At 43.2% G+C, this 25,608-nt stretch overlaps 2 protein-coding genes across 3 annotated transcripts; both read left to right on the forward strand.

Annotated features, from left to right (window-relative positions):
- Positions 1–136: 136 nt before the first annotated feature.
- On the forward strand, positions 137–21,270 carry megf8 (multiple EGF-like-domains 8). Its single transcript, XM_065957883.1, has 44 exons — positions 137–520; positions 1,404–1,593; positions 1,707–1,870; positions 1,968–2,177; positions 2,342–2,522; positions 2,821–2,909; positions 3,745–3,958; positions 4,054–4,237; positions 5,220–5,365; positions 5,460–5,570; positions 5,694–5,845; positions 5,988–6,089; positions 6,202–6,349; positions 6,719–6,882; positions 7,240–7,443; positions 7,732–7,929; positions 8,092–8,352; positions 8,476–8,594; positions 8,708–8,839; positions 9,117–9,230; positions 9,408–9,491; positions 9,981–10,220; positions 10,860–11,044; positions 11,181–11,394; positions 11,497–11,737; positions 11,868–12,000; positions 12,481–12,731; positions 13,083–13,193; positions 13,290–13,408; positions 13,496–13,733; positions 13,852–14,023; positions 14,161–14,324; positions 14,452–14,587; positions 14,680–14,911; positions 15,004–15,130; positions 15,230–15,440; positions 16,017–16,231; positions 16,325–16,520; positions 16,633–16,801; positions 16,917–17,109; positions 17,200–17,370; positions 17,537–17,667; positions 17,940–18,072; positions 18,167–21,270. Exons 1-44 carry the CDS (start codon positions 497–499, stop codon positions 19,664–19,666), a joined length of 8,673 nt encoding a protein of 2,890 aa, XP_065813955.1. The 5' UTR covers positions 137–496; the 3' UTR covers positions 19,667–21,270.
- Positions 21,271–22,278: 1,008 nt separating this feature from the next.
- Positions 22,279–25,385, forward strand: LOC109996292 (oocyte zinc finger protein XlCOF6). Of its 2 annotated transcripts, XM_029280494.2 has the most exons (3): positions 22,284–22,405; positions 22,663–23,135; positions 23,574–25,385. In XM_029280494.2, the coding sequence occupies exons 2-3, from the start codon at positions 22,712–22,714 to the stop codon at positions 24,956–24,958; spliced, it is 1,809 nt and encodes a 602-aa protein (XP_029136327.1). In that variant the 5' UTR covers positions 22,284–22,405; positions 22,663–22,711; the 3' UTR covers positions 24,959–25,385. The 2 variants fall into 2 exon arrangements, with proteins under 2 accessions (XP_020506005.1, XP_029136327.1); XM_020650349.3 differs by having other exon boundaries at positions 22,279–23,135.
- The last annotated feature ends 223 nt before the right edge of the window (positions 25,386–25,608 follow it).

The following is a 25,608-nucleotide window of genomic DNA, read 5'->3' on the forward strand; positions in this document are numbered from 1 at the left end:
GGTTCATCTTTCATATCCAGATGTTAACAAGTTTGTTCCCTTCTCTACTGCATGGCGGCGTTGTGCTCTAATATTTGCAGCACAGCCTTTTGTGTTTGCAACCACTGGTTGTGCTAGTCAGCTGAAAAAACACCAAAACAAGGAGCATCTGTCCCTGAGATCATGGACTGCAGCTATCCGCTCCAAGGTTTCACTGTTAGTCGGTAGCTTTTCCAACCAATGAAAGAGTAATGGAATCGTGATTACATGACGAATAATCACTTTAAAGAATGACTTATACGGGTAGATTGTGTAGCCGCTCACGACTACGCATCTGGATCTGTCTGAGTCGCTGCGGCTAGCTCTTGAGCAGGCTAGCCGACCACTGTGTTGTAGCCTCATCTGCAGGGACTCCACAATCAGGAGCTACGAGCTGTCAGCCTTGAGCACTCAATAACGCCAAGTTATCTCATGTGGTAGCTAGCGTTAAAAGGGCTCGCCGAACATGTAACTCATCATGGGAGCAAAGAAACGGGAAGTGGTGAGTACGATCCAGACTGGCCTCTTGTCTGTGAACGGGGCTCGGTTAGCTACTTTAGCTTAGCAACACTAGCTTTGTTGACATAGTCTGCGGGGAGCCCCTAGTTACGGAAACGAGTTGGCTTCTTCTTTTGTTAAGACTGATGTGGAAAAATATATTTAACTTCTACTTTTTCTTTTTTATTACTTTTCAATTTTAACGACATTGTGTTACATATTTGGCCCGCCTTGTGTGATTGGTGCAGTGGTTTACTGTAGGGCTAAGAGGTAGCTTCATCAGAGCAGTGTATTCTCCACACATCTCCAAATGCACAATATCAAACAAATCACCCTTAAAATAGTCACTTTAGATTTGTTTAATTCAACAGAACAGAGAGCAGAGTAGATAACATTAGGGTCATGCATATTTCAGCTCGATTCCTGAGGGAAATCAGTCAGTAAAGAGATAATAATAATAATAATAATAATAATAATAACTTTATTTATATTGCACCTTTTTTTAAAAAGACAGGTTTACAAAGTGCTTTGACAAACAAGAACAAACTAAACCAAACACAGAAGAACATTAACAACAGCAAGAACATAACAAATGCAAAATACTAAAAATAATTAAATACAATTCATCAGAAAATAACCCAAAGTGCACGATACCCAACAGACAGAGATAACTTGGTCATGGTTAGGGAATGCAAGAACCACAAGAATTTGTTTTCCTTATAAATAATCCACTTAACCTGTTTGTAACTTCCCTTTTTTTTTTTCAGATGCTCGACTTTTCTGAATTGTTTGGCTCTGTCTACATTTGCGTTACAATTACGCTGCACGTTTTTGTTGGTGATATGTTTATATGATTGCGTCTTTGGCTTTATCTTCCAAACAAACAGGCTGTGCCAGTAATGGCCTTCCCCCTCCCTGTGTGCTTCATCCTGGTGGTTCTGCTGTTGGCTGAGTCACCAGTGTGTCAGGCAGGGGACTGCAAGGGCCACAGACAGGTGTTGAGGGGACCACCAGGCTATGTCACAGATGGGCCAGGAAACTACTCTGTCAATGGGAACTGCGAGTGGCTTATCAAAGGTATAATAAACTATGAATCTAGCATGTCAACAGGAACATGTATGTAAAAAAAAAATAAAATCAAACTTGCAGGCTGTTACACTTTTCTTTTTCCACTTGTTTTTATCTTTTAGCTCCCAGCAACAGTCACCGCATTGTCCTAAATTTCACCTTCATGGACACAGAGTGTACCTATGACTACCTTTTTGTGTATGATGGAGACTCCTACCAGAGCCCTCTCCAAGCTAGTCTGAGCGGAAACACTCTGCCTCAACCTATCGAGGCCAAGTCTGGAAAGGTAACGTAATCAGGAATAAATGTCATGACATCTTTGTATTGCATTTAAACGATAGAAAATGCTCATTTTGTGTCTGTCTGTGCATTTTCTTCTTCAGATGCTGCTTCACCTCTTCAGTGATGCTAATTACAACCTGCTGGGCTTTAATGCGACCTACACCTTTTCTCTGTGCCCTGGTGCATGTGGCGGTCATGGCCGCTGTGATCCCTCTACATTAAAGTGCCACTGTCATCAGGGTTGGGGGGGAACTGCTTGTACAACCCCTCTGTGCTCCCAGGCCTGTTCTGTGAATGGCCAGTGTGACAAGGTAAGACTGGGGGAAGGCAAAGGTCAAATAAGCCTTGAAAAACAGACAGTCAATATGTCACTCGTCCTTCCCTGAATAACCCTTTTATTATGTCCATCAATTGTGCAGCATTTGTAACATTCATTGGTATTTAACTGTATCTTATTCTCTGTGTTTTGCAACAGAAAGGAGAGCGTTGTCAGTGTAACCCAGGCTTCCTGGGTCAAAGCTGCCAACTTGGTTTCCATGACGATAGTGGGGCTGGGCAGTGGTGGCGTGTGAGCGAGGGCAACCCCTACACACCTCCCAGGACAGGTTCTGCTGGTGTGTACCTGTCATCCACTGGAGCCATGTACTTGTTTGGAGGTAAGAGCTTCTCACTATTAACACGGATCTCGTTTTTATTATTAAATCTACCAATCCACATTTCGCCTCAATATATAACATATGGTAATTATTGTAAGCAAGTAATACCTCAATGGTGTGATCATTAGATTCAAACTTCGAACATGCTTTATTAAGTAGATTAGATTAGTGTTACATTTTATCTTTAATCTTTTTAGTTGTGGTCTCCCAGTTCACTGTAGTGTTACCTACTGTCTAATAGTGTTATAATGATTAATAATATCAGCGTATGTTAATGAATGAACTTCTTTTCTCCCAGGGTTTGACCTGAACAGAGCTCTAGGTGACCTGATAAAATATAACTTCACATCCAACCAGTGGGACAGCCGGTCTTATGGTCATTCTCCTGTAAGTGACACACACACATACACTCCTTTTTTTCCCCTCAATGTAAACAGGTAACCTTTTTTTTTTAAAGTGTTGTGACAAAGTATAAAGAAACCTCATTTGTTGTGTAAAAACTTATATTTAGTTTTTGCAAGTAAACACAAGTGGGAGTGGGTTGAAAAAATGGGCTTGATTTGTTTATCACTTGAGTGGAAAAGATCTTGAATCTGAAGAATAAAATAGGCAAACACAAAAAGATATCCAAGGCACTCTGTTCCGTTGTTGCAGACCAGGTCTGACACATTTTTAACTTCACCTGTAGCCATGAATCAATAAAGGCTTTTTAACTTTTGTAACAGAACTGAGTGCCTTGAATTTCTTTGTGTTTTTGCTTACTTTTCTCTTCAGACTCAGATGATTTTTTTTTCACTCAAGTGATAAACACATCTAGCCAATTTTTTCATCGTGTCATTCCACCCTCCCCAAAGAGCAGCTGTTTGCAGTTCAGCTTGATTGAGTACCCACGCAGCGCTCCTTTCCTTTGATGTCCTGTACAAGCGGAAGTGGGTTTCCGAGGCTTACCAGCAACTCATTTGTATAAAACAGATGTGAATGTATATTGTGTGTTTACGTTTTTTGAGTGTGTGTATACCCAAAATATGTCGGATATGTCGGATGTGAAGATAATTTGGCATGAAATAATTGGATTTCTAACTTAGTGTGTAAATGTTATTTCAATATTGAACAGGTTATCGCATTGCGGGCTTCAGCCTATCTTTTGTGCATGTGTTAACACAATCAATGAAAGATAAAAGTGCTCATGTTTAATCACTGTTGCCCTCTCCTTTTTTCTCAGGTGGCTCGCCACTCTCACTCTGCTGTAGAGTGGACGGGCAACATGGTGATCTTTGGAGGAGAGCTGGCAAATGGTTCTTTGGCTAGTGATGTGTGGATGTACCGTCCACTCCATGACGACTGGCAACAACTTGGCTTTTCAAATTCACTTGGTGCTCCCAAATTGGCCAATCACGCTGCAGCTGTAGTGGACAGTTATCTCTACGTATTTGGAGGTGGGGGTTTAAGTTTTGTTTTTTGTACGTTTATCAATTGAGAAATAAATCAACATGAAATGGAATGTTTTTTTTTCTCTCTTTTTATTTCCCAGGTCGCACTGAGGAGGATATGTTTTCCTCCTCTCTGTATCGGTTCGGCCTGCACGGCTCTGGACGTTGGGAGCCCGTTCAGCCCACTGGTGGGAAGCCCCCGGCCACTGCAGGACACTCCATGGTTTTCCACAGCCCATCCAGGACTCTGCTGGTGTATGGAGGCCATCGACCGACGACTGCCAGGTACACACCCTCTGTTGCATGGCTCTACTCTACGACGAGGGAGGAGAACAGCTAGATGCCTAGTTTATGTTTTTGTTTGTTTTGTTTTTGGTGATGTAATGGTTTCTCAGTATCTGATTTTGTCTTTTTAAACGTCAGTAACTGAAGAAGAGGGGGCGTACAGTCAAGGCGGAAGCAAGTGGAGATTTTGAGGTTTAGAATCGATTTGTTACAAAGAGGGATTGTAGAATTTTTGGTCAGTTGCTAATGCAAGACAAGAAAACAGTTTGTAAATATGGCAAGAGACTGATATAGATGGCACAACCAACACGACTCAGCACATGAAATGATAACAAGCTGCAAAGCTTGAGGACACCAAACATTAAAACATACGCTGGGAAGCGGATTTGAAACCCACTAAACAAGTGCAAGAGACACCGAGATTATTATGTGCAGCGGTGCTTTAAGGATTGAGGCTGGTGAAGCCAGTTTTTAGGACTGAACTTTTCAAAGACATGATTGAAATCAAATCTTTCTGTGCTTCAATGCCAGAAATACCGACTGCACCTTTGTTTCATTTAAAACGATTTTCCCGTCTGTGCACATGTAATTTACCTGACTTAAGATTTGTTTCAAAAGTTTTGAATGAAAGGAAAAAAGGAAAAGGGATATTTTGCATTTAAGTTGTCATATTAATTTATATTATTATTTATCTTCTTGTGAGTTGATTTTTGTTGGGTCTGCAGATCAAACACTTTTGTCCATTGGCTGCACACGTAGAGTTGAGTTGTATCCCTTTTGTTCGACTAGAAAAGAAAACAAACAATTGCCTCGTCAGAATATTTGCTTATTTTAAGAACTGTATTTAAAGATACAGATATGAATAGCAAAGGTAGAAATTGTTTGAAAGTAAATACATACTGAGAATAATCTGACGAATACTTTAAAGTAATGGACATCCATATAGATACTAAAATACACTGGCTTTTTTCCTTCTTCTTAGATTCAGTGTGAGGGTGAACAACACTGATGTGTTCCATGTGGACAGACGCTTTTGGACCTCCTTCCGTTCCCGTTTCCCGGCAACAGGCCCCAGAGAGAGAGCTTTTCACTCAGCCACCGTCATTGGCAACTACATGGTGGTCTATGGTGAGCACCGAGAAATGTAGAAAATACATCATCCGCTTTCATCAGTCCTTTTCTGTGCATACTGATCTTTTGTTTTCATGCATGTCTCTCAAAGGAGGTAATGTCCATATTCACTACCAAGAGGAGAAGTGCTATGATGAGGAGATCTTCTTTTACCACCTGGGCTGTCACCAGTGGGTGTCTGCTGGGGAGAGATGGTCACTCAGTGAGTTTAAATTCACACACACACACACACACTCTAGTTTTCATCCACAGATCATTTTCTATGTGGTTGTATCTGAACATCTGCAATTACGAGGATTAAAAAAAAAGTTTCCTTTTGTATTAGGAGGCGATGCTGTGAGAGGGCGTTACTCGCATGTTGCTGCTGTGATGGAGGGACAAGTGCTGCTGGTTGCCGGGGGTTACAGTGGTGTTGCCCGTGGAGACCTGGTGGCTTACAAAGTACCACAGTTTGTCAGTAGTGATCAAGGGGACAGGGTGAGTGAAAATACAAGACAACAAAAAGTCATATTGGAAAGATGGGCAAATGTACATATGCTCTGCAGGCGAAAGAGAATAGAAGATGAGAGAGGGAATAATGCATTGTAATACAGTACCTATATGTGTGTTTTTTTACCAGGATGCTGTTTGTGCTGAGGCGCTTGATGAAAGTATGTGCCTAAAAAATCCTGAGTGCAGCTGGTGTGAAGGCCGCTGTCGAGAGTCCCAGCCCACTAATCCGGTAACACTTCACTTTGCACCATTTGGTCATTCACTTGTTATGCATTCCTACTTTATGACACATCTGGGATTTTCTTTTGGAATTTATACGCCCTTGTTTTGTTTTTTCGAAGTGTGGCAGCACTGGTTGCCTGGGCCTGGCGCGTTTCCTGTCTGATTGCCAGTCCTGTCTGGTGTTCAGTGGCACTCCAGCCTCACTTGCCCGTGCCCCTGGGGAGTTCGGTTGGTGTGTTCAGAATGAGTCCTGCCTGCCAGTGTCAGGTGAGACCCAGGGAGGGAGGAAGGAGGGCGCAAGAGAAGGGTTTAAAAAAAAATATGTTTGGTGCTGACATGGGAGGGACTAGACTCTTGTTTGGCGTCTCTCAAAAACAGAACAACATTGACTTCACTTCACCCTGCTGAGACTGGAAAAGCTACTCAGACCGTGGTTTGACTTGCTTGTCCAATCCCATCTTTCCTTTGGTGCAGTTAGGTCATGGGGTTTTACTCTTTTTGAGAACACGTCACACAAAAGTCAAAGATCAGGCCCCTTTCAGTACAGTAGTAAACGTCAGGATACTGCTGTATGATGAGATTTAAAGAGGTCAGATGTGTTCTTTGTTTGCTGACCTCTCCCTCTCGCTCTCACAGAGCGAAGTGCGTGCCGTGTGGACCAGATCTCAGGCGCGTACGGCTGGTGGGGGGAGCGTACCCTTTTCCTAACCTCCCTCCACTCCTGTCGCACCGAGAACTATGTCCCGGGACTGCACCTGCTCACCTTCCAGCACCCGCGCAACGACTCCCAGCCTGACAAGGTACGGAGTCCAAATCTCAAGTGCTAACTGTGCTAGCTGTGGTTGTACCTGATCCCCTCTCTGCTAATACTTATCCCTCCTTCCTCCCTCCAACATGCTGTAACAATCTACTGTAGTTATCCCTTTTGAATATTATTGTTTTTCCTGTTTTGTTGTTATTTTCTACCTTGTGCTTCTGGCTATCTAACACCTTGACTCCAGTGCTCACTGTTGTTTTTCGCTTTCTGCTTTACAATTCGCTCGTTGTGTAGTCTGTCAAACTTGTGCAGCAGTTTGAAGAGAATAGAGCTTCTGTTGATGTGTCTCCACTTCTGTCCATTCTCCATTATCATCCATCCTCCTCACCCCTCTCGCCAGGTGTCCATCCTCCGCAGCACCACCATCATCCTCAGTCCCACCACAGAAATGGACGTAGCCTTACAGTTCAGGGGCTTCATCCACCCGCTGTGGGGCGCCCCTCCGCCTGCACCTCCTCCCATAGACACTGTCTCCATGTGGGCTCGCATTCAGAGGCTCCACTTTGAGGCCCGAATGGCGACAGGGCCTAACTCGAGTCAACTGGTAAGGGAAAGCGCACATCAATTAAAATGTGCAATGCAATGTAGCAATACATTGCAATAGCTTTTTTATCATTTCAAATCACTGCCTCAGAAGTCAAAACTTTAACATACTATAACTGTTCATCCTGGAGTCATCATATAATGCGAAACCTTTGTCCGCTTGCATTTTGAAATTAAATAAATGAGAGATTTTTAAGATAAGAAGTACTTATTTGACGCCACTTTGACCTAACTTTTTTTTACTTTGTCTTTGTCAAACTCTCATTGCACCTCTATACAAACTGAGCAGGAGGTGGTGGGACGTTGGGCGGCCCAGCAGGAGAAAGAGTTGAAGCTGCTGGCTCGCTCAGATGGGAGTAGATTGTTCTCTAACCTGACAAGAGGAAATCATTACCTCGTTCAGGCTGAGGGCTACCTTAACAACTCAGGCTCTGGACAGACCAGTGAGATGGCCCTCATCTGGAACAGAACTCTTCCTGGAGGGAGTGTGAGTACTAGCACGTTTAAACCCTGTGCTTCTCTACAAAATGAAAGGGCTTTAACTGTTGCATTTCTGTCATTTTTCTACACAATGAGTCTCCTTCAGTAGAACAAATCAGCTGACCTCAAACCTTCTTTTCTTCCCCCATAATTTCCCCCCTCTTTCTAGGAGATCTCCTTCTTGTTTTTGGAGCCGTACCGCTCAGGTTCCTGCTCGGGGTACATGTCATGTCTGGCCTGTCTGTCCGATCAGTCCTGCGGATGGTGCCCCTCTCTATCACGCTGCCTACTGCGGGACAGCCCAGACCTGGTGCTCTGCCCTGAGGGAGAGAAGGGGGAAGGCAATGGAGAGAGTCAACGCCATCTGCTGTTGGCACCACAACACTGCACCTTGTGTGAAGAATACAGAGACTGCTCTGCTTGTACCCAGGTACATCTCACAGAACACCTCAAAATGTGTATACAAATATATATGTATCTGTAACATATATTACAGTTCCATTTAGAGTAAGCTGGTATTATGATTAATACAAATCTATATTTGTCCCACCAGGACCCTTATTGTGAGTGGCAGATAAACTCCAGCAAGAAAGGAGACTACCAGTGTAGCCGTCGAGGAAGACTAGATGGTTCCATACGTGACCCAGGAGGGTGTCCTAAAGTCTGCAACCAGTGAGCTGAAAAACAATATTTTTCAAACAAAAACTCAGATTTGAAATCATTTCAACAAGAACCTACAGCCGACCCAAGTCTAATGTCTTTTGTCATCTGTTTGTGCTGCATAGGAGAAAGACTTGTGGTGAGTGCCTTTCTAACTCCAGCCAGTGTGCATGGTGTGAGTCTGCCCAGGCCTGCTTCTATTTCGCTGCCTACCTCACAAAATACCCCTACGGAGAGTGCAGGGACTGGTACGACAGGTAAAAAATAAGGAGATTTTTAAGCCTTTTCCTTTCTATATGTATAGGTACTATAATCATTTTGACAGTTGTACATACAGTTACCTTCTTATCCTGATCACAGCTTAAAAACATATATATTATAAGACTCATGTTTCTTAAGCAAATATGAAACAAAGACCTGACTTAATTATAAGTATACGGTTTGTAATTAATTATTATTATTTCCTCTGCCAGTGAGTTGAAATGAACTTTTGATCAATCATTTTATATTCTCCTTTATTCTTTTACTCGTCAGTGTTCATTCGGTTCCCCAGTGTAAGCAATGTTCAGCTCTAAGCACGTGCACAGACTGCCTGCGGACGTTCCAGTGTGGCTGGTGCGGTGATTATAACAACCCCACTATTGGAAAGTAAGTACGGCAAATATATTACTTTACAGAGAAACACATACATACAGTACAAACACATCTGATTTGTATAACTTGTAACGTAATCTCTGTTCTATCAAATAAATGATCAAATAACTGTAGTTTTGTATTGTTGTATTCTTTATTGTTTTATTGAACTTTTCCTTCCATCTCTTTCAGATGTTTGAGGGGAGACTGGGCAGGAATGGACGACTCGTTGGTTTATAACTGTAGTGTTGCTGTTGCTGAAGCTCGGGCTGCAAAGTAAGAAATCTCTTCTAACACTTCTGTGACGTGATGCGGTACCCGGTCATCTTAAAACCAAATATATTAAAATATGAACAATCATACACTAAATATTGTGAGTGGGTTGTTTCTGACCAGTAGAATTTCTTTTTGGAGATGATCCACTTTTAGATATTACAATTAGCTAAAGCAATTACTGCCTCTTTCAAAGATGCCCTCACATGTTTAAGTATTATAATTAACATTTACAGGATTCATAAATAAATAAAATCCACATATTCCAGTCAATGTTTTGTCAGAAAAAAAATAAAATGTTATTGGTAATAGCTTTTAAAATGCATGATAATAATAGATGCATTTCTTAATGATAGAGAGTTTCATAACCTGCAGATACAGTAGAATGCCTGCCAGCTTAAACAGATCTTCTACATCTACATACATAGCTTTGACATGATAAATGGCTAGTGCATCCCTATCAGCCTTCTAATCATTGTCCTGCTCGTCCAGCCCTGAGCCCCAGACCTCGGCCCCGCCTCGACCCCTGGACATGGAGATGGAGCTGGAGCACTTGGAAGACGAGGAGCAAGACGCCATCTGGTCCTACCCCACCTGCCCTGATGTAGAGGAATGCAGGCTGGGCCTCCACAACTGTCACCCCTACGCCACCTGTATCAACACTCCCACCTCCTATGAGTGCCACTGCGAGAGAGGATACACGGGGGATGGCACTCTGCACTGTAACCAGACGTAAGGATCTCTGTTGATTCATGATTCATCCTCAAAGTTGCTCTTTAGCCACCAGGGTTGCTTTTATCTTGATCTTGAAAATAATGATGTTTGTACTCCACCTTCAATCATTCTCCTCCAAACGGCAACCTATGCTGTTGAAAAATGAAGCCATTATGGAAGTGCAAAATTCTGCATTTCCTTGAGTATCCACTAGAGGCTGGCAGCAAAAAGCAAGGACTCCCCCTTAGGTCTGATATTAAAATGTCCACTTTTACAGCAAAAATAAACACGACTACAGGCTAGTACATGAGACAGTTTGAGTCTCAGTAGCTCAGTTAGTGAGGGGGTTGAATTTAGCGATACTGCATCTGTTTTGATTATATTAAGACTTAAAGTTATGCATACATTTTCATAATACGGGATGTGGCTTTCATAAAGTTACAGGTGGGGGAGTTGTAGCTGTTTGCGAGGAGGCTTAAGGCCCGCCTCAGCTCTACCTTTTTGCCTGTTTCTAGATCAATCTAAAGGTATGGGAAGATAGTATTTCCAATTCCGCAACTGCCATCCTTGCGCTTCATAACGCCACTACATCCATGGGTCACTGAGACTACATTCATGTTTTATACAGTCTTTGTTTTTCCTATGTTTAACCTACAGGTGCTACAATGAGTGTCGTGAGGGCCAGTGCAGTGGTAGCCCACGGTTTGAGTGTGAATGCTCACTGGGGTGGACATCTGACCCTGCTACTCTGGTTCTCAGTGGTGTTGAGTGTGATGTGGATTGCGGATGCAACTTCCATTCCACCTGCATTACAGCACCAGGGATCTGTGACGAATGCCAGGGTAAGAACTTAATGTGTGGTTCTTTTCAGTATCTTCTCCATGCGTCTTAGTTATTTAACTCGTACTGATCCCGACTAAGGTGGTGGAGTCATACACAAGTTTTGGCTCTTGCTGACATCCTTCCTCTGTCTTTCAGATTGGACTACAGGCCCCCACTGTGAGCACTGCAGGCCCGGTAGCTTTGGTTTAGCCCTGTCTGGTGGAGGGGGGTGTGTGCAGTGTGAGTGTAACGGCCACGGCGACCCTCTACGAGGATACTGTCACAACCTTACAGGCCAGTGCTACTGTACCCACAATACTCATGGACCACACTGCGAGTCTTGCCTGCCTGGCTACTATGGAGACCCTAGGTAAGAACAATTAGACATTTTTAAAAAATGATTTGTTTTTAGTTTTTTATCTTTATTAAAATTTTCCTCATCATGACTTGTTTATCTTTGTCTGTCTAAAAGGAACAATGGCACATGTTACCGGCAGTGTCAGGGCCGTTCGGTACTGCTCTCCTCCACCTCTACCAATGCCATTCCTCTGTCCTCTTCTCTGGGATGGCGAAGTGGCACAGAAGGTAAAGGAGGACTTTCTCATTGCCTGTGGGTCCTCTCTGTGACTGAGAACCTGGCACCTTGTCTGCCCAGACAACTGTGTCCCCCGATAGCTCTCACACTACATCCAGACTCCCACACCCATTGTAAAGTGAGTACAAACTTGACCCTTGTACACACACGCCAACGCCCACACTCAAATGATCATGTTAACTGCTAAAGCATCATAAAGGTCAGTTTTGTCTCTGTTTAACTCCCTCTATTGCTGTTTTGTTTTGTAGAGCTCCTATGTCTATGTGTTTGATGGCCTTCCTCGTTTCCTCAGCAACGGCGTTGTACATTCCGATCACAACCTGATTGGGGCATTTTGTGGCACCACAAGGACTCAGCCTATCACTGTAGAGGCCACCTCAGGTATCCATTGATCATCATTGAGTAATAAACAATTTTAGCTAGAAAGTTCTGCTTTGACATGAGTCCATTCCAGGCAGACTGCAAGAGCTGAGTAATAAAATGTGATTAAATTGGTCTTTTTGGGCTACCGTACATCCTTCACAACACATAAACAACAAACAATCCAATAGATTATGTTACCTTAGGAAGTCAGTTACAGTCAACCTTCTTAAGATGTTACACAAACTCTTAATTTTCTCTAATGACATGAGGTAAATGGGTGTGATGTGCATTTTGATTTGATAGTTTAACTCATTTTCCATCTGTTAACATTATGACCTTTACTGCAGCCAGTCAGTAGAGGGAGCTCTAAATCTGTGGGCTTCACTTGAGGCGAGGAATTGTGCTATCCTTTCTTCATACAGACTTAGATAGAAATCCTGAAGTGTTAAAAGACATAATTTAGTTTTTACCATATTGTATTTTCCCTTCCACCACCAGGTGTGATCTCAGTTTACTTTGAGGCCAACGTCACCTCAAACAAACCTCAGGGCTTCAATGCATCTTTCTGGGTGCGGCGTTGTCACCACAGCTCAGATGACGGTGAAGACGGATCACCTGTGTGTCCAGGTGGAGCCCAGTGCCAAGGCGGCCTCTGTCAGTGTCCTCAGGGATATGCTGGACCGCACTGCGACCGGCCCATGTGTCCTCAGGATTGTGGAATAGCAGAAGGGAGAGGGGCATGTAATACAGTAAGATTTGTTTTTATTTCATGTTGACCTTTTGGCACAAGTATCCCTTATATCTTAGGGTAGAACATTTTGGGAATCAATAAAGCAAGTAAATTGTAACACAGCACTATAAATGACAGATTATATGTATTATTTTGTAGTTGTTTACGTCAACCATAGATTTTTGAGGTGACATGTTAATATGTTATTCATAAAATGACAGCTTGAAAACATCTTGTCTTACTGACAATAGTCATTTTACCTATTTACTGATATTACATTTCAAAAAACAACAGTTTTGAAATACTCAAAGTGGGGAGAACACATTTTGTTAGTTTTCTAACCACCATGTTTTGTTGTTTTTTTTGCCAGTCTCTGGGAGTGTGTGTGTGCACAGACAGCTGGGCCGGCTCGGACTGCTCTGTTCCTCGGGACTCCAACAGCTTGGTATGGGAAACACTTCTGGACACGCAACTGACCGTGGTAAGGGCAGAACATAACCGAAACAGTAGGAAAACCAGCTTCAGTTTGCACAACTTCTGAATTATACACACATTCATGTGCAACTCTGTTCCACAGAACCAGGCCCACAGGTTCCTCCACAGGATGGGCCACACTCTGGTGTCTGGACCACAGGGCTACCTATGGATGTACGGAGGGCTCTCTCTGGCAGAGGGCATTCTGGGAAATGTCTACAGGTAGGGGCACATTTTAGGTGACTTTATAATGCATGCACTATCTATAGTGGCATGCAAACTGAAGAATTTTGTCCCTGCTTGTTTTAGATATTCTGTGTCAGAGCACCGATGGACGCAGATGTTGACAAGCTCTGTGGAAGAAGGCTCCACTCCAGGACCTCGCTATCACCATGCCTCTGCAATGCTGACTAGTCATGAATCTGGCTCAGGAAGCATCTTAGCCAGTCACAACTTCATGTTGGTGGTGGGTGGTGTGACTCAAAATGGTGTTGCCATGGATACGTGGAGTCTCAATCTCAGCAGTTTAGTGTGGAGAGAACACAAGGTTTGGACTTGATTTAGTAGAGGACAACCTATCTGAATAAACCTGTTTTCTGTCTTTGTTTCTTTTCTTTTCTTTTTTTTTATCTCTAACAATTTAAAATGTTCTCCATCTTTGGCAGAGCGCACTTCTTCCACCTATGGCTGGCCACACTTTAACTGTACGCAGAGACTCCTCTGTGCTGCTGATTGGAGGTTACTCTCCAGAGAACGGCTTCAACCACCACCTTCTGGAGTTCAGCCCTCATTCTGGAAACTGGACCATAGCCCCCCATACTGGCACACCCCCTACAGGTTCTTTTAATAATCTGCCTCATGCAGAAATGCAGTATTACATATCCAAAATGTTTAACAGACAAAACAAGACATTTGCAAAGATCACAGTTTTTCCTTTCTTCTTTAACCTTGTTTTTACCTTAAATTTCCTTTAGGTTTGTATGGCCACTCAGCAGTGTACCATGAGCAGACTGATGCCATCTATGTCTTTGGAGGCTACCGCTTTCATGTAGAGACTGTGGAGCCCTCAGGAGAGCTGTACAGTCTGTACTACCCCAACCTTACCTGGTCTCTGCTGGTCCCCTCACGGGGAAACAAGGTCAGATATCATTCACGTCCAATCTCAACCCTCATTACAGGCCTTTATATACGAAGCCAAGCATGTATCCCCTACTTATACATAAAGTTTAACTTGTGTTTCTATGCTATACCTCTATGCTATGCAGCCCCTGTCCCGTTTCTTCCACGCTGCAGCGCTGATCAAAGACACCATGGTCATTGTTGGGGGAAGGACAGAAGCCGAAGACTACAGTAACTCAGTGTCTCTGTACCAAATCAACTGTAACACCTGGATACAACCAGGTGACTGTCTAAATGTCATTTTGGCATATTTATATGATCACATTAAAGCTTGCCATTTCATAATCAAACCACTTTTCCTCTCTTTCCATCAGCCTCAGCGATAGGAGATCCAGTAAATCGTTCTTTGTCTCTTGCCATGACGAGCTGGGGGGGTCGTCTCTTTCTGTCAGGAGGCTTCAATGGCGTCACGCTGGGCAGACTCCTAACCCTGACTGTTCCCTCTGACCCCTGTGCCCTCATGCAAACACCGGAGGCCTGCAACGCCACTACAGGCAGCTGCCTCTGGTGCAGGGGAACCTGTGCATCTTCTGATACTGCTGAGAGGTAATGTATTTTCTGAAGTAGAAAAAAATAGCACTCTTTTGTCGATGGTTATTGCAGCAATTTAAAAAAATGTATCTGTTGCTATCTTTTAGAATGGGCTGTTTCACTGGCCAGTTTCCTTGCTCTCCGACCCCTCGTCAGCCAGACCAGTGTCGCAGACTTAAGACCTGCAGTGAATGCCTCGCCAGACACCCTAAAACATTCTCCAATCCAACTCAGGTAACCCACAACACCCCTACTCTAACAAAGCTCAGAAAAAGTCCCAGTAAACCTACTACTGTTTGTCAGCTAAAATCTGTTCTTCACTGAATTTCTCAGCCTGCTCTACAGTGTAAGTGGTGCACAAATTGTCCAGAAGGGGCCTGCATCAGCAGCTCTGTCAGCTGTACGTCTGAACATGACTGCCGGATCAACCAGAGAGAGATCTTCCTGTCCAGCAACTGCACTGAGACCAGCTGCGAGGCTTCTGACTGCCCTAAGTGTACAGCATCTGGAAAATGCATGTGGACTCGCCAATTCAAACGCACAGGTACGGTGGATAGAAAGTAGATAGATCTATTATGCAGTTCTGATGAAATAGCTGGGTTTATGCATCTAGATTCAGAATCTGTGTTGTTCTTGTTAAAGGCTTTATATGCATCCAGCAGATGTCGCCCTTGAGCACCAGCATGAAACCAAAACAATTTGCGCTGCATTGTTGTGTTAGCATGCTAATCCTAGCGATCTTTTTTATGCTCGTAGCTTCACACTGCATGTAAATTTACCCGAAATGACCGTGATCTAGAAACGCTTACGTGACATTCAATTAAGCAGTGAGTACAGTATGTTATTCTTCTTTTCTATTATCCCTCAATTAAACAACTTTTATATGCGAGGGGATGAGCCGGCCGGCCGGCCGTCCGGGCGATGTAAACAAACTGAAGATAGGACTCTGAAAGCATCACAGACAGTGGGACACGAGTGTTACACCCATTGTAGACAGTCATTACTCACGTAGTTATTTTCAGAGGATATACTTGATTTCTATTACATTTAAGTGTGAAAGATCACATATAAAGCCTTTAAGCGCCCGACTGAAAATGTGGACTTGCTGTCATTTCTGCAGGTGAAACAAGGCGCATACTGAGTGTGAACCCCACCTATGACTGGACATGTTTCAGCTACGCCCTGCTCAACGTCTCCCCCATGCAGGTGGAGTCTTCCCCCCCAATGCCATGCCCTCCACCCTGCCACAGTCTCCATAACTGCAGCCTCTGTCTGGGCTCGCGAGGCTCTGATGGGGGCTGGCAGCACTGTGTGTGGAGCATGGCTTTGCAGCAGGTAACACTGCCAGGCTTTAACTTGACAAACTATTTGTGACTTTTAGTACCAAAGCATGTTTCTTCATAACTGATGTCGCTGCCCTTCTTCTAGTGCATGAGCCCCTCTTTCATGCCCCTGCGATGTGAGGCGGGTCAGTGTGGCCGCCTGCTCTCTGGGGGGGACTCCTGCTCCCCCCAGTGCTCTCAGCTCAGCCAGTGCTCCCAGTGCATTGCAAGGCCTCAGTGTGGTTGGTGTGCTTCTCGTGGAGGAAATGGGGCTGGTCGCTGTCTGCAGGGAGGACTTGATGGTGAGATTTATCTTATATTCACTAGATTAGTTTGCCATTTCTTACTAAATGTATCTAATTTGATGCGTTTCTCATTCTGATCCACAATTGTCCTTCCATTCTTTTCTCCCAGGTGTGAGTGAGGGTGTTTGCCCACTGAGAAACAGCAGCTGGTCCTTCCTCCACTGTCCAGAAGAAGATGAATGTGCCAACGGTCATCACCACTGCAACATCACACAGGACTGCCACGACCTGCCCCAGGGATACCACTGCACCTGCAAACATGGTTACATACTTAGCAGGTGAGATCAGGAATCAGTGTTTATGCTCTCAGCAGAAAAAAACTGTCATTTAAAAAAACATTATTGTAGTTAATACACAAGTTAATCAAAATCTCCCAATCTTTCTTCTATACAGTGTTTCTGGTCAGTGTGAGCCAGTGTGTGCACAAGGCTGTGTGAACGGGACGTGTGTGTCCCCAGGAGTTTGCCAGTGTCACTTTGGATTTGTCGGGGAGAATTGCTCCTCCCAGTGCAGTTGCAACAAACACAGCAACTGTGCCGGTGTTAGCGAACCAGATGTTTGCCTGGAGTGCCACAATAACACCATTGTAAGTGCTTCTGGTGAAACACAAACACGTACTGTAAATACAGGTTTTCCTTATTCACTGCTGATGATTTATCCTTTCCCTTATCTCCAGGGTAAACACTGTGAGAAGTGTAAGCCGCTATTTGTGGGCTCTGCAAAGGGGGGTGGTACTTGCCGTCCATGCCGGGAGTTTTGCAGAGGAAACAGTGGCGTGTGTTTATCTCGAGATGAACATAAGAAGGCCCTTGAGAACCCACGGCTCTTCCCCCTGGATACAAACAGTGTAAGTATCTGTCATCCCTGTGGCTTCCTCCTGATTATATTGTATATTCTTTTGTAGAAGAAAAAGAATACCACCACCAGTGGTGTGCTTACTCTAGTAGTTTTGGCGCTGTCTTAGTTCTGTCTTGTTGTCTTTCACTTACAATCTCTCTATGTCCCTTTGTCAGATTCAGGACTGGGTGTCTGAGGGTCCCACAGAAGAGAACGCTGTTTGTGTGAACTGCCAGAACAACAGCGTGGGGGACAAGTGTGAGAGCTGCCTCAGTGGCTACTTCCTGCTGCAGGGGAAATGTGACAAGTAAGAAATATTTGCTGGATTATTTTGCTGTTACAACATTACAAATCCTAACTATGTTAATAAGAATAAGATATGACACTTTAATAGTTAGAATAATGCTGAGCCTTTCAGATTTATTCTGCATCAACATATTGTTTTATGACCAAATGATGCTTCAATTTAAACTCACCATAACACAGAAGGTAATATGGTGCTTTTATAGTTTAAAAAAAAGAAAAACACCCTTTGCTTTCTCCTCACTAGTCCTTGTTTTTTTCTCCTTTTTGTTTCAGGTGTCAGTGTAATGGCCATGCAGACACATGTAACGAACATGATGGTACAGGTTGCCCTTGTCAAAACAACACAGAGACCTCTTCCTGTCTCAGCAGCCCCCAGAGCGACAGGAAAGACTGTTACAGACAACAGGTATGCACATGCAAAAGATGATCTGAAGCATGGAAATCTATACAATATCACTTGTTTTTTCTCGCATTCTTATTGTTTTGTTTTCTCTATCTAGTGTGCAAAGTGTAAGGACTCCTTTAATGGCACACCTGTTAATGGGCGTCAGTGCTACCGTCAGTTCAACGTAGACTCTGAGTGCTGCTTTGACCCAACGTCCCAGACCAACTGCTTCCATGATCCCACCATTCGTAACCTTCCCAAGGGGCGCACTGTCTTTTTTGCCGCCCAGCCAAAGTTCACCAATGTGGACATTCGGGTTACCATTGATGTTACCTTTGGTGAAGTGGAGGTGTATGTGTCCAACTCTCATGACACCTTCATTGTGGATGTAGACCGCTTCTCAGGGATTCACACCATCAAGATCGAGGAGGAATCAGCAACCCGAGGGACAACGACTGGCACAGAGAAGGATTCAGCCCCGTCCCCTATAAAGGTGTTTTCCAATTCTTCATCCAGTCTCGGAGGTCCTGTGCTTTCCCACAATCCACTGCAGCTGCAAGCAAAGGCTCCGGGGGCAGAGAGAGAAATAAGAGAGGAGCGGGCAGAAGGACTTATCACCTACATCACTGTATGGAAACCACAGACAGTGCTGATTGTTCGAGCCGTTCGAGATCGTGTGGTCATCACTTTCCCCCATGAGGTGCACTCCCTCAAATCCAGCCGCTTTTACATCGCTCTGAGAGGCGTGGGGACAAACCTGCAACAAGGAGAGTCCCAGGGTCTGCTGTTTCTGCGACAGGACCAAGCCCACATCGACCTGTTTGTCTTCTTCTCTGTATTCTTTTCCTGCTTTTTCCTGTTCTTGTCCGTCTGCGTTCTCCTGTGGAAGGTTAAGCAGTTCCTGGACTTCCGTCGGGAGCAGCGCCGCCACATCCAGGAGATGACCAAGATGGCGTCAAGGCCCTTTGCTAAACTCACCATTTACCTTGAGCCGGAGGAGCCTCAGCTCATCTACCTGCCTTCAGCTGGGGGAGTTGTGGGGGGCAGCACTGTGTCACTTGCTCATGCCCGCACGAGCAAGTTAGGAGGAGTGGTGGTGGGCCAGAGGGGCAGGGCAGGAGCCGTCTCCTATAAACACGACCCAGGATCAGGACCCACAGCCCACCACCACCACCACCTCGCCCTGGGTGGAGGGGGCAATGGCGGCCAGCACCTGCCTCTGCACTACCTGAACACCCACCACTATGCTAGCACCACAGCTGGAACCCAAGGCTCACACCATCATCACCCATCCACATACAGTGGCTACCAGCACTTTTGCCGGTCCGACCCCTTCCTCTCTCAGCTCATGGGCTTTTCCTACTCCACCTTTAAGGTTGGGCCCATCACTCTGGAACCCACAGACGATGGCATGGCCGGGGTGGCCACTGTCCTCTTCCAGTTACCCGGGGGTGTCTTGGCTCCAAATCGGGCCTGCCTGGGCTCCGCTTTGGTGACACTGCGCCAGAACCTGCAAGAGTACTGTGGCCATGGCAGTGGAGGAGGGCACCAAGGGGCGGGTGGAGGGCGCAAGGGGCTGCTAGGGAACCAACACCTGACCACTATGGCTATGTAGGAAAGCAAAGATATAAATTTTAAAAGAAAGCAGGGATAAGAGGTGAAACGATGGGATAAGCCTGTAAAATATTTGATATATTATAAATTAATTTTTCAAAAGAATAAGGCAGAGACAAAGTCAAAAATAAAGAATTATGAAAGAGTCAGTTAACGTGAGCATTTTGAACAGAGTTGTACATACACTGTGTAATGAATAATTAAGTGTCTTTTATTGTATTATGTATTGCTTTACTGTATTTCAGTGCGTCACATGACCAAGCCAACTGTCTCTAGAATGCACTACAACTGCTATACGTATCAACGAAGCAATGTTTCGACCCGTCTGTGATCACTAAAGAGGTATGAGCACACAAACAATGAAGCTGGACTGTTGTTAAAAATCTTCTCATTGACCAACAGAAGCATCTGCTCTCTTTAGAACCAACATGTGCTTTATACCCCCAAAAGTGACAATCAAAATTGCCGTTAAGAACAAAAGACTTCATAAAGGTGTAAGATTTTGATTGTCAGCTCTGCGCAGGAAAGTTAATGTTTTTTTTAATCATAATCAATATGAGTGATTTATAATTGTAACGCAGTGTATGGCAGGCTTCTAAGCTACATGTTTTTGTTAAACTGACTCATTCACCTGCTCTGTTACATCGTATTTGTCATTCTGCTCATCTGCCTTCACTTCTTGCCTTGTCTGTGAGTCAATGGGCTTACACTGAAATCTTGTCTTGATGGAAATGTGTGGTGCGGCTCCTGGGGAACACTAAAGCTAATGTTACATTTTCGGTCATGAATAGATTTTATAAAAAAGAAAAAATGAAGGATTTTCAATATCAATCTTTAGTTCTTGACCCTGTTACATTGTGAAACACTACAGAACTTGTCCGTAAAAATGAAAGAATTGTCTGTCCTTTTGAAACATTTCATCACATTTTGTTACGCTGGTGTTTGGCTAGTTTTGCTGGACTGCTATTTTCAGGCAACGTGTCTGCATAGATGATTGTATTCAGCCATGTAGTCATAGCTACAATTTGAGCAAGATAAAATTGGATGTGGAAAAAAATACAGTAGAAAAAAAAGTTGCATTTGAAAGTTCTCCTGGTGAGAGATTTGGGAAGACTGGTCAGCATTCATTTTTGTGAAGAGCCTGAATAATTTATTCACTGGTTGGTGTCAATGTTAGTTTTTTTTTTTGTTTTATCTTTTTGCACTGCATGGAGGCAATGAGCCCCATTATTCATGTGAAACACTAAGAGGGGAAGTCGTCCAGCCTTTGGAGGCACAGTGTGTCATGGATGAACTCAGAATGGTGATACTGGCTTCTTATCAAATTAACAAAACACTATTTCGTGAGCTGCATACAGTAAAATTAAGTACAAGTAAAGCTCAAATAAATACTGTCACTATTTATAGCAGCCATCCATACATAAGCATTAAAACCGTTTCCTTTCTTGTATCTTTTTCTATGTTTTTTTTGTTACCATACTTTATTTTTGTACATAACTGTTGTGTTTTTTTTTCTTGTTTTCAAAGAAGGGAACAGTGTTGAACAGAAGATTGCGTCAAGATTGTCTTGCCTGTGTCAGCTGAAATAAAGTCTGTGGAACATGAGTTTGTTTTGTTTTGTACCGAGAAGACAATACGATGCTATATGTTTTTCGATTTTGACATGCTAATAATAACTTCAAATTAGATAATTTTTTCTGGGTTTTGAATAGAGGTTTCTTATCTGTCTATTCAAACTCTTAAGAGCCAAATTTGAACACTCTTGCTTTTGGTGACTTTATTTGTTTTGTTTATAATTTTTGTGTTACTAAATCGACATCAGTTGAACACTGCAGTTTGAAAAAGAGTTAGGGGATAACAAGTTATTTTTTATCTAAACAAAAAATGACTAAATGAACGGGAACAAAATGAGACGCATATAATAAAATAGAAATAAACATTACATGAGTAAATAAAAAAAACGAAATAGATTTCATGGAAACTTTGTAACTTCCCAGATTGGGGTCTTAGTGAATAAGTAATGAATTTCAAATTAGGTCTTTTGGAAAGCCTTTACTTTATATCAACATCCTTCTAAATACATTTCTAATAACATTAAAATAAAATAAAAAATCCTAATTTCTTTTTTTCAATTATTTTATTTTAATTAATTTTACCCCAAACAATAGACACCATGCAGGCAAGACAGTACCAGCAGCAGTAACATACAGTATATCTATAACCCGTCTTACAACAGCACGGTACTGACATTCACCTCCCCCCCGTCCCGAGCCCAGTGCAAAGCAACATCTAGATGTCATCAAATTCATGTAGAGACAAGAATAACAAGAATAATAATAGTAATAATACAAAAAAATACTGAGCTAATGATGAAAGAAAGTAAAAATAAACAAAAACATTCACACACAACAACAAAAATCGTCATTTCTTCTGTTGTAAATTAAAGTCAGATATTTTTGGATTAATTGTGATATGGTGAAGGTAAATCTATGAATGAGTCAGAGTCTGGTCAGAGTAAAATAGTTGTTGATGTCCTGTAATTGTTCCTGTCCCTTTAATTGCACTTTGGACGGTGAACGTAAACGTCACTGATCTGAGCTGATTGGCTTGAAACCACAGGAAGTCCGGTTCTGTGTTATTATCCTATTATCGCTGCACATTCTCGTGTAATGTAGACGCTTAGTCAACGCGTGCTTAGTTCTTTAAAATATGTTCTTGCTGAATTATAGCATTTACAAAGGTGAGTTTGGGCCTTTCAGCGGACACAGCGTAATGACAGTGACAGTCGCTTAGTTACCAGCAAACTGGAGCAAATCAGCGGCAGCTCGATGCTGCTAGGCTAAAGCTGCTGTTAGCGTAGATGAGCAAGGACGCGAACACATAACAGGAATATAACCACTTGTTTTTGTTTTTGCATTGCTGTCAGTTCCTTGTATGTCGGTAACTTTGCCTTTATAGATATTCAGCAGAATAATGCGGCGTTCCTCTGGTCCACAGCACACTTCAAAAGGATCACAAAATCCTAATCCCAATTAATAGTGACAACATGAAGATGAGAGCTGCCAAGAAGAAGTCTTTGCAAAACAAGTCAACTGCAGAGAAGACACCGCACAATGTGGTCGTAGTTCAAAGGGAATGTAAGCCCGAAGAAGACACTCGTGAAATTTGCACTAATGGAGAAGGCCTGAACGTACACATTAAGGAGGAACCACGTTCACAGGAGATCAGTGGGGAGCTCAATTTAAACTCACTAAGCTGCTCAGACACTAACCCCAACACTGTGACATCCTGGCCAGATGTTGCCAGCCAACAGGTGTTCATAAAGGACGAGTTTGAGCAGCCAGAGTATGAATACACTGAAGCTGCTGTCAAGGAGGAGTCCGAGATGCGGATGAAAGAGGAGGGAGATGCTGAAGAGGATGTGGACAACATCCAGGAAGATTCTGGAGAGGATGAGCAGGTCTGCACAGGTAGGAAACAGTTTTAATATCCCAGCATGTTGTGTTGGCTTTTTGTGTTTGTTTGCATGCTTATTTCCATGTGAGTACCGTTGTTTTATTAATTAAAATGTATATTGTCGTTATGTAATAAAACCCGGCAGATGGCCACTATTTAGCAGTTTTTTGGATGTGTTTTCCTGAATAATTTGTTAGCGTGAAATACTGCAGCTGTTTTATAAACATTATCCGCAAAAGAGTATTTTTATTTTGATAATTGCATTTTTTGCTTCTGTACTTAGTTATTAACAATTATCAATCATAATACATACATAATACTAGAACAGCCTGCAATTTATTAACTTAAACTCGTTCTTTTTTTTTTTTTAAAGTCAGTGTATTAGGTAGGCTGATATTACCAATTCTTACATTTAATGTTCTCTTCATTCTCATTGTTTCTGCTTTTCTTAGAATCATCATCTGAGTTCTTTCCATGTCCCCACTGCTCCGTCTCCTTTACTGACTTGGAGTTCTTAGAGAAGCACGTCAAGTGGGTCCATCAGAAGCAATATCTCGCTAGTCTGAAAAAATGCCTCTCAAGCAGCACACAGAACCTTATCCAAAAACACACCTGCACAGTCTGCAGTAGCACCTTTACTTCTAAAGTAAAGCTGAGGGTCCATGCACATGAAGCCCACCCATCTGCCCCTCCACGAAGGCTCTACCCCTGTCCAACATGTGCACGCAGCTTTCAGTACCTAAAGAACCTCAAGAATCACTGTCAGCGATGGCACAGTATGTCTGTGGTAACCAGAGGAGGGCATCTCAGCTGTGCCGATTGTGGGAAAAGTTTCAAAGCTACCTGGGGACAAGGGCCTCATTTGTGTCATAAACCAGATACCACAGAAGCGGAGGATAAGCCAATCTGTCTGGATATTGGTGTGCCATGTCCAGAGTGTGGTAAGATCCTGCGCACACCTCAAAGCCTGGAAGATCACATGCGTACCCACACAGGAGACCGTCCGTTTGTCTGCAAAGATTGTGGCAGGAGGTTTGTGGAGCGCAGTGGTTGGCGGCAACACATGAAAATTCACACAGGGGAGAAGCCGTACAAATGTCAGGTTTGTGGGAAGGCCTTCTTACGATCACATCACCTTAACTGCCACTTGACAACACACTCCAGCAAGAAGGAATATTCTTGTTCTGTATGTGGAAAGGAGTTTGGATTGAAGGCAAGTCTGAATCTTCACTTGAGGACACATTCCAGTGAAAAACCTTTTCACTGCAATGTGTGTGGGAAGAACTTTAACACCAGGAAAAACTTGAGGGTTCACAGCAAACTCCACAACAGCGAGAAAGCTCACCAGTGCGGGGACTGTGGGCTAAAGATTGGCGATCTAGGGGCTTTAAAAATACACCTGCGGACACACACTGGAGAAAGACCCTATCACTGCACAGTCTGTGGCAATAGGTTCATTCGCCTTGCACATTTAAGAAACCACCAACGCACTCACACTGGTGAGAGACCCTACAAATGTGATGAATGTAGCAAGAGTTTCACCCAGTCTGGTGACCTGGTGAAGCATAAGAGGATACACTCTGGAGAAAAGCCCTTTGAATGTCCAGACTGCCATCGCTGCTACACCTCCTCTGGTGACCTGGGCAAGCATCGGAGGAGTCACACTAACCTGCGTCCCTACACATGCTCAGAATGTGAAAAAAGCTTTCGCTTGTCAGGCCACTTGAAAACTCACATGTTAACACATACAGGGGAGAAGCCATTTTCCTGTCCTAACTGCCTCCGCAGGTTTGCTCGCTCTCACCATCTTTCTGGGCACGTTGCTAAATGTCGTTAAGCTTTAAGAGCATGAAGAAGACTGTAAATAAGCTTGCCTGATTTAAAGTGGTCATTCTGAGAACTGCAAACAGTCAACTAATAGACTTTGTTTAAGTCTAAACTAATATCTGTGTAACTATTTAAAATAACTTTATGGAACCACTTGACCCAGATGACTGTTTTAATCTATTGTGAAAAGTGAATTGAACACATTGTCATATTTTTATTGCACAGATCTCCTTACAGCCCTACCAAAGGCATTATTTTATTTTAGTCTGCAGGGTAGATCAACTGGCGTAAGACACTATTGTATCCGGGGTTTGTTTATACGGTATGGGTCAATGTTTAATGAGACATGCTTGTTATGAATTGTTTTGTTTCTCCTGAGATCTTTGCTGTATGATTTGTAAAAAAAATAATAATAAATTACATAATTAGTGCACAAACAGGGTGTTTGATGCTACTGAGTGTCAAAGAAAATAATCTGAAGCATTTCTGCACAATGAGAACAATCAAAATAAAAACTGGAAAATTTCCTGCAAAATACTAAAAATTACCTCTGACAAGATAACTGACCGCTATAAATAAATATGCCGTTTAAAATCATACATTGGGCAGCTCTTATAACTGGGTAAATCAATTTAGCTGGGTAACACTGCTTAGTAATCC

This window comes from Labrus bergylta, chromosome 8 (assembly GCF_963930695.1).
Source record: "Labrus bergylta chromosome 8, fLabBer1.1, whole genome shotgun sequence".
In the NCBI taxonomy this organism is placed as follows: Eukaryota; Metazoa; Chordata; class Actinopteri; order Labriformes; family Labridae; genus Labrus; species Labrus bergylta.